Source organism: Primulina eburnea, chromosome 5 (genome assembly GCF_022965805.1).
Source record: "Primulina eburnea isolate SZY01 chromosome 5, ASM2296580v1, whole genome shotgun sequence".
NCBI lineage: Eukaryota > Viridiplantae > Streptophyta > Magnoliopsida > Lamiales > Gesneriaceae > Primulina > Primulina eburnea.
Window position 1 is genome coordinate 11,283,765 of NC_133105.1, and position 9,129 is coordinate 11,292,893.

Genomic DNA, 9,129 nt, shown 5'->3' on the forward strand with positions numbered 1-9,129 from the left:
GCGATACAGACATCATGGTAGTTATTATATATTCAAGGGTTTTATCTATGTTAGCTTGCATAAATATACGAATAAAGTAATTGTCACAATTGGATATAATCGTAAAATACTATTAAAATAAATATTATTTTTACATAAAAATCAATAAAACTCAAACCATAATTTAGTTCGTCAAACACCTACTATGTATAACATAGTAAAGAGAAACTAATACTAAAAAGAAATAGCATTTAGAAATAAATCGGTACCACCAAAATATTTCCTTAAAATTATTTGATTACAATTATTCCCAACAATAAACATTATAAAAATAGCCTATAATTGTAGCTTGTAATGAGCTCAACTGAAATAAACACTAAAAACACAAGGGCAAACAGAGAAAATAAATACCATTATGTCGACTACAAAACAATAATAAGTTCTCACAAACTCCAGGGATACGCTTCTACGATCCAAAGAATCGATGAGAATGAATCCTGGAAGGTGACAAAAATCAGATAGTGCATAGTTCAAAAAGTTTACTCTGTCTCCCTGATGCTTTCACTTGTCAACCACTGCTTCTTTTGTATCACTAGAACCATTTCATCTCCTTCCTGGCCAGGTTCTGAAGTGGGATCTGTTGTTGCGATGGTTTCCCAGTGCAATGCAGGTAAATACTTCTTCACGAACTCGATAACAGGTTGTTTGTCGCGTATGATAACAAAGCCTGTAGGCCTGAGAATACGGTCCATCTCAAGTAGTAGATCTTCGCCACTACAACCTTTCCTTTCAATGTCCGAAAACACGGTCCAAGCATGGAGTAAATCATATGTCCTAGGATATGTTGAGAAGGCTTCACACCTACAAAAAAATTAGAATGCAAATTTAAACACAGTTTTCAGATTCAGGTTATTGATAAAAATGAAGTCAATGAAAACTATGAAAAAATTACATCATCTATTTGTGTCTTCTACTTAGTTTCTTACAAAACCTACTTATTTCCTCTGTTTTAATAAAATAATGCAAAATGTTTTTTCTTTCCATTTTTACCGAAGTACATGCTTTTTTGTTAGTGGAAATGGAGTTTTAGGTGAACATTTTGGATATATTTAGCATTATGGCATTGAAAGTTCACATAACAATTTGAATACTTCAAGCAATTAGAGTCTTTAGTGTTAACAACCAATATCGTGGACGCCTGTTTCCTTCGGGAGAATTATGCTTCTCACGAAGTAAGCGTCCTCCTTTGATCATATGGGACCCCCATATTTTCATAGGGCCCCCACCCCATTGTGTTCGGGATAAGGGTGAAGAGATCGGGGGAATTTTACTCCTAGATTTTTAATGATTGAGGGGCAAAGCCCGAATATTCTTTAACAGAATTCTCAACCAAAACATAAATACTAGGTACCAACTATCAATCACATAAATAAAATCATATTCTAACAAAAGTCGATTCACAATAAATACTATGAGTTCATCATAAATGCCATAGTTTGGAGTAGTGTTTGCACATATTACTGGTGTTTGGAGAGACTCTTGGAAAATGGCATCTCACCCCACACCAAAAATATAACAAGAAGAAAAGTTTCATCCCTCTTCATTCTCCCATAATTCAATTCGACTACATTCATATTATGCACAATTACAACTACAGTTTCCTGCCAAAATCCAAAGACACATAATCAAAATGCACCAGCGGTGTGTAGTGAGGCTGTCTATTATATTTTAGATTTAAAACCTGGTCAAGCATGACGTCTATACCTATTTAGCTATATGAAATTTTATGCATTAAATCTTGCACACTGTTGTAAATTCTGGTTGGGCTTTTCAAAAACTCCTGTTAGCATGCATAGTAGTTAATTCTAATACATTGAAATTTTCACATTGACTATTTATGCATGCCGTTCAAGCTTTGGACACTTGATTTGTCTTCTTTAGATTAGTTTTTCATCACATCAAATCTGTTAAAGTTAGGATTTGTTTCTCTCCACATTGCAAGAAGCATTTATTTTTTATGGATATTAATGCTGAACTTCATTTAGATGTTAAGGGTAATAGAAATAATTTTAAAACAGGAAATATTAGATCGTTAGGAAACTGCGAAAAAAATTATTTTAATTCTCCATCATCTTCATGAAACATTAAAACTTGTAAATTAAACAGTGAAACGTTCATTGATGCTCTGAAAGATTGAAAGAAAAGTCTTAAAAAACTATGGTTCCTCCAATGGCTAGTTTTAATTTGATTCATCCATGTCATCAAGATTTTAAATCCTCAATAACAATGTCGAGAATTGGCTTTCATTAAAAGTTATGTGAGGAAAATATTACTAGTGAAGTTATATTGGACAAAAATATTCCACTTTACATGCTTATAAAGTGCTGCAACAGCAATATAGATATTTCTCTCCATCTATATTCTGAGATGACTTCAGTTATTCATGTGACTAAACAAGAAACTCTGTAATTTATGCTAGTCCATTTCTCAAGTGAAGATGACAGTTAAAAATAACAATAAAAGACAATAAGACTTGTTGTGGTCACACATGTGGACTTGATCAATTCTAGGACTATCACACAAAGTGGATAACATAAAGTTTTAGCAACCTGTAGGACTGGTTATTGGCAGCTTATAAACAAATTAAAGAATTCCAGAGTCCTCATAAAACCATATTGAACAACCAGTGTTAAAGTTATAAGAAATAAACACATTAAAAAACCCAAGTAAACTAGAGATATGAAAGTAAATTTTTTACCCACGTACCAGTTGTGAACTGAACCAATTAAGCCTCTATCATAAACAATCTTGAGTGTTTTTGGTCCATCTTCAGGAACAACATTCATCACCCACACACTCTTATCCTTCAAGGCAGCAGCAAATGAGCCCAAATTTGCCTTCATATCCATCACGTTTCTCACAGTGTCAGATGAAACCTTTGTGCTCAAAAGATTCCAGTAACTGTCAACCCTCTGCCTCCAAACTTCCTGTATTCAAGCAGAAATAAAAACATCAACATAAAACTTTTTGTACATAAAGGCTGAAATGTCTGCGATAAGAAAGCTGCAGTGATTTGTTTGGGAAGAGAAAAACAGATGTATAATTAAACTCCCAATTACCGTGTCTTTTTCAAACATTTCATTTGAATAGCCAAAATCAGCTAGACGTGGAGGAGGAGTAGTCAATCGAGCAGGCCAGGGTGCCAGTCCACTGCCGCCAGTTCTGTGATCAACTGGTGGCCAGAAAAAAGTTAAAAATGTAAAAACTAAACTTCTATTAAGAGAGCTTTGAACTGTAAAAAAGTTTCAGAACAGCTTGTTAGATGATCTGTGCATTAAACTAGAAGTTGAATTGAATCCAATGTGGCATTGACTATACATATTTTTCTCTCACCATGAAACACAAATAATGTTAAAAAGAAAGAGATATTATCAAACTCCTGACATGCCTCCAAGCGAAAACATGGTTTGATAATCAAGCACGGCCAATTGCTATTTATGGCCAGTTTGAATACAGAAACACTTGGCTTAAAAATTATTAGGTGTTTTTTTTTTTTAAATCTGAAACAGTTTTATACTTGGCAGTTCTATATTTGGCTTTTTTAAGTACTTTTTTAAAAAATCCAGGTCTATCTAAACACCTTTTTTTTCAAACACACTCTTGCTCTGCAGAATTGTAGTATCACTGTCTAGTCCCTATTCATCGAGTACAAGGGCCTCCTTCCATTTTTCATTAAATATTATCAGGACATGGCTCATTTGAAATCATGTGACATTGGGCGCATATTTGAAAAATAAATAAATACCAATTCCTTCAGTGAATTTATAAAGCCAAATTTCAGAACTAGACAACACTATCGATATCATTTATTTCCTAATCATTTTAAAGACAAGTACACCAATAAACTATAGCAAGATGTCCACATTTTCGACCAGTGGCCTGGTCAACCATACAGGAGTCTGAACAAAGGCAAAGGAGATTGGAAGAATAAATAGATTCAATATCAACCACTAAAAGTGCTGAATCAACACAGCTTAAAACCAGCAAAGAAGCTAGTTTAGCTAACCAGGTCTGGCAGATGCTACTGAAAGCAACACAATTCATCTATTCTCATTATAAGGCACATATGCAATAAATGAACTGATAAGAATGTTATAAGATTCTTACGATCAGAGTAAGTGGTAATGCACGTCTCCATTTGTACGCCCCAGACAGCATCAGGATCATTATCTGATGGACAAAGCGGAGGCTGAGTGCCAGGTTGTCTCCCCAAATAACAGTCATTTGTCAAAGGCTTTTGCCAAATGACAGTTTGGTTTCTCTTCACAGCAATTATCCAACACATGCGTTCCACAAGTGCACTCATCTTCTTCCATATTCTTAGATTTTCCTCATCCTGAGCATAAGCTTCTGGAGATGAGTATGCAAAATAGCCTCCAGGTCTAAGCACCCTATCCAACTCAAGAAGAAGGATACCATCTCTCTGAAGCCAATCGATTCGGCAGCGAGAGCAGTGAGCAAGTTCAAAAGACCTGCTCGGGTAAGGAAGCCTCTTTGTACCAAGAACACCAAGAGAAGCAGGAATTCCTCTCTCCAAAGCAAATTGGATCTGATTTTGGTGCACGTCATTTGGTGCTAATGACATTGCAATGATGTCAGATGATAGAAGGTAACCGCCGAAGCTTGCAACACCACAACCAACATCAAAAACTGTCCGCAAGTTTCCCTCGTTGTTCAAGTTATCATTTGAGAAATTCAGCATCTGCCCATACAAAGCATGATAAATAAAGGTGGGAGTTTCTCAAAAATTGATGTTTATGGGATTCTGTCCCGAACATGAGATCACTTGTTGATACTCAAACACCATAAACTTACATTTGCCATTGAAGCAATGTACTTATCTGCTCCATAGTGGAAGTGGGTGCCGCCTCCAGGAAAATGAATTTTGTCGCCTTTGACAATCATCCAATTCTGATCGGACTTCTCACTTGCCAGGTGTGTATGAGGAATGTTTGCCTTCCAAACTTCATCTCTACTTTTTGGCCACTTGATTGGGACCTATACATAAAAAATAAAAAAATTAATTAAAAAACCAGAACAAAATTTTTTTAAAAAAAAATAGGAACAAGTGTAATTGAAAATATTTACAAAATCCAAAAGATAATGCATTTCTCGAAGAAAATTGAAAGGCAACTGATTAGGTTTATAATTAACCTTGTATCCTGCAGGAGGAGGGATTAAGCAATTATAACGCCTTTCAGGTAATGGGCAATGTCTTTCATAATGCTCCATCAAAGATAAATCCAACTTCATTCTCCTCTGATATATAAGATTTCTGTCCAGACAGGGAATCAACTCTGAATGCCGATCATCACACACCTTACAAACGAAAAGAGGTGATGCTTAGTAGTCATCAAATTTAAATCAAAGAAAAAGACCACAGATAATACAGGGAGTTGGAGCTGACATTTTCTCTTAAAAGTGTTACATTGTATGGATGAGCCCAGCAATATTAGTTTGCAAAAAAAGTGGTATGTCGTAGAAAGACTTACAGGGAAGCTTTTGGGAGTATAACCATCCTCTCCATCATCCAGCCCAAATTTTATTGAAGATTCATCTTGCTTTTCACCAAGATCAGAATCTTCATCCCCACCCAGATAAGATGTCCCCAGTTTTCTCAAAGACCTGCTGCCGTATTCCAAAGCAGATTCGGCCGCATTCTTTGAGCCAAAATACACATACAAGAAAACAAGAAATACAGAAACAACACACACAGAAATCAACAAGCGCTTCTTCTGCGCCTCATCTGATCTCCCCCTTGTCATTTATCTAGCTTCAGTAATCGTTGAAAACCTCAGATTTAATTTTTATGTCAAAGTTCAGTTTTTTTTTTATCAGAACAGTGATCTAATGATTGACACTCCAGAGCTTAGTTTGATGAGTAACTAGATTTGGTATGTCTCGGTAAAAGCTTGACTTTGGAGCAACCTGTGACAACATTAGACCATGCATCAGGATGAGTTCTACAGCAACTCTATGTCAGTAAGCACAACACATGTAAATGGTCATCAATCACATTATTCAAGCACAAAGTATGTTTCATACTTTCCAATTTCTGCTTTCAGATTATATCGTTGAGAAATCTAAAGTGAAAACTAAGTGACACAAAAAATTGACAGTGGTAAAAGGGAATGTCCGGACATAGCTCGACTTGACATCAATTTTATTCACAAAAAGCAATCATAATTATGTGTTGACCTACACAACTCACTTTTCATGCATGATTAGATTTATTAGGAAATAAAGTCTACAAAAATAAAATAAAGATAGAGAGTTAATAGGGTTGATTAACAAAAGTAAATAAAAACTACGATCCTTTAGTTTACAATAAACTTAGAGAATAATCGCACCAGAGGGAAAATCATTGTTCTAAGATCTCAGATCTGGTAAATTTAGTCAACTTTTTGAACTTTATGCATAACACAGACTTCAAGAAAATGATCTCATAACTTAACCGTATGACTATAGTCAATCACCGCTATAGAAATCCATTGCTGATAAGAATAGCAAGATTGTGCTTAAAAAGAAGCCGTTCTTCAAATCAATCACTTAATAACAAGTTTCCATTCATCTATAGTAATTAAAATAATATCGATAGATTAAGTATTCATATATTACGGTAAAAAACAAAGAATTTATTGTCGCTGCTATGTAACAGACAAAAATCGATGATTAAGTCTTCATATATTACGATAAAAAAAAATACAAAATTTATTGTCGTTGCTATGTAATAGACAAAAAAATTAGAGATTTCCATTTTGTTTCAGATTCATTCTCTGCTGTCGGAAGTGGAGTAACAAGTGAGCTAATTCCTGTTTAGATAACTAAATACTTAGATCAACATGAATTTTACATAGATCTGCGTCTGATTTTGCATGATCTTGTTATGAGTGCCGTACAAAGTACATCCCTTTATCCGAGTAATTCTTACTCGCTCAAAGTAAAATAATACTTTCCAAAGATAGAATCAACGCAGAAAACCCAGATGCTTTCATGCGACAAAAACTAATCTTTTCCATAATTTGAGCCGAATCACAGCTCCAAGAATTCAGATCTACGACACAAAAGACCCAAACTATACACACCCAACCCACAATGCGCATTATCAACAAGCACATCGGGAACCCATTTAATAGCATTTCTTTCTCCAAAACAAAACACAAAAATTTATTTCCCAGCATCAGTATGGTATTGAATTCGCAAATCAAGCGAAATGATCCAGGGAAGAACAATAAGATCACGACAGAGAAATACTTACTAGATCGAATTATCGATATGGGCAGATCTGAAACGAAAAGTTTGACAAGGTTACATCGCCAGAAAATGGGAACAAAATTGAGAGCTTGAAACGGACACAAGATTTTTACGGGTAGAGCTAAGAGGGATTTGGTTACTTATGCAACGAAACTGGAGATTTATTGTAAATCTATCTGACTGAGATTAATGGGGATAGATCTAAGCTCCTGTGATATTGAATTTTTACTCCGTATTTATTTATATTTTATAAATATAAATATTATTTTAAAAAGAAAAAAAACATTTTATTGTTTAAAAAATTAAAATAATTTGTTAGTTTTTTGTTGGCATTTCACAGATGAGAATTTTGGTTTTTATATGAACAAATATATTTTGCATGTAAATAAATATAATTATCCAAATGTTCATAATTTGATGAAAAGAAAAATGAGTCAAGTTCATGATTGATGATATTAAATATGTTTAATATCTAATTAAGTGCTCATTTTAATGTTGACAACGAAGTATATTTTGTATCATTTTAAAAAATAATATTGTGTTAAAAACAATTTTTGAATGAGAATGATCATTTGGATTTTCATAAGATTTAACAAATATTTAAATAAATTAGTTGTATTAATAAATTTAAGATAATAGATTTTTTATTGGATAATAAATGTTAAATAAAATAAGAGTAAATCTGACGTAAATAAAATGATTGTGTTAATATGAGGGCAAAAACTTGTGTGAGACGGTCTCACAAGTCGTATTTTGTAATACAGATCTCTTATTTGGGTCATCCATGAAAAAATATTAATTTTTATGCTAAGAGTATTACTTTTTATTGTTAATATCGGTAGAGTTGACCTGTCTCACAGATAAAGATTCGTGAGACCGTCTCACAAGATACTTACTCTAATATAAGGATATCATTTTCAATAATAAAATAGTATAAAAGTATTAAATAATAAATATTATTTATATAATAATTTAATATATTGTACATAAAACCATATATCTTTGATCTATGAAAGACAAGAAATCACGTAGTGAAGGAAAGTTTATAACTTTTCCCCCTCAGATCATAAGTTGCCAACCAGAGATGAGATAAAGGAAGGGAATACTGTAAGTATCATAATTTTCAACCATGATGCTACTGTTTGTTGGGCTTTTAAAAATTTCCCACATAATCAATAAGGGGATTCTGAAATTTCCATATAAAAAGGAAACAACGATAGTGGATGAAGACCATTTTCTCTCGACAGCCAACGTGAATATGGATAACATTGGCTTGCGGTTTCTAACCAATGAATGGAGGAAGAATGCAGTTGAAAATATATTTGTCAAGCCGAGGGTTGTTATAATAAAATGTTGGGTACATAGTAAGATGACATTTGAGGTTAAGGACAGAAGAACAAAAACTTTCCATGAAAAAAAAAACATCATAACAGTAAAGAGAATGTGTTTTATAGAAGGAGGAATACAAGATATGATGGAGGATCCATGGCCAAAAGGCCGATGAACCAGTATCTTGGAGGAAGTTCGTCTACTAAGGCCGTGAATGATGATGAAATAAGAGGCAACCAATAGTTTTGAACGCATGTGGATCAGTCACTAAAAGAGAAGATGAAGTTTGGGAGCAGGGCTATTGAGGATAATGAGGAAGAAGATGATGACAGATTATCAGAGGAAGACTGTGATATAGTCAAAAAAGCTACATTGAAGGTGGGACAGATTCTTGTCTATTTTGAGTGCACCACAAGCTCATTGATGTAACCAGATGAGTTCAAATGCAAAATGATTTTTTAATCTGACGTCTCCATGGAAAATAAAATGGTTATAGAATCCATTCAA

General features: G+C 33.9%; 1 protein-coding gene and 1 long non-coding RNA gene across 2 annotated transcripts; one reads left to right on the forward strand and one right to left on the reverse strand.

Annotated features, from left to right (window-relative positions):
* Positions 1–208: 208 nt before the first annotated feature.
* LOC140832998 (probable methyltransferase PMT3) lies at positions 209–5,804 on the reverse strand. Its single transcript, XM_073197355.1, has 7 exons — positions 5,532–5,804; positions 5,194–5,358; positions 4,855–5,037; positions 4,147–4,741; positions 3,099–3,211; positions 2,746–2,966; positions 209–840 (listed from the first exon to the last, which is right to left on the reverse strand). The coding sequence occupies exons 1-7, from the start codon at positions 5,802–5,804 to the stop codon at positions 519–521; spliced, it is 1,872 nt and encodes a 623-aa protein (XP_073053456.1). The 3' UTR covers positions 209–518.
* Positions 5,805–5,827: 23 nt separating this feature from the next.
* On the forward strand, positions 5,828–7,376 carry LOC140832999 (uncharacterized). Its single transcript, XR_012118219.1, has 2 exons — positions 5,828–5,969; positions 7,301–7,376. It is a non-coding gene; the product is annotated as an uncharacterized lncRNA (long non-coding RNA).
* The last annotated feature ends 1,753 nt before the right edge of the window (positions 7,377–9,129 follow it).

Excerpts from the sequence above, each read along its gene's own strand:
- LOC140832998 (XM_073197355.1), bottom strand. The coding sequence starts at position 5,804 with ATGACAAGGGGGAGATCAGATGAGGCGCAGAAGAAGCGCTTGTTGATT. Across the intron at positions 5,359-5,531 it reads ATACTCCCAAAAGCTTCCCT|GTGTGTGATGATCGGCATTC; the intron begins GTAAGTCTTTCT and ends TTCGTTTGTAAG. Across the intron at positions 5,038-5,193 it reads CTCCTCCTGCAGGATACAAG|GTCCCAATCAAGTGGCCAAA; the intron begins GTTAATTATAAA and ends TTTTATGTATAG.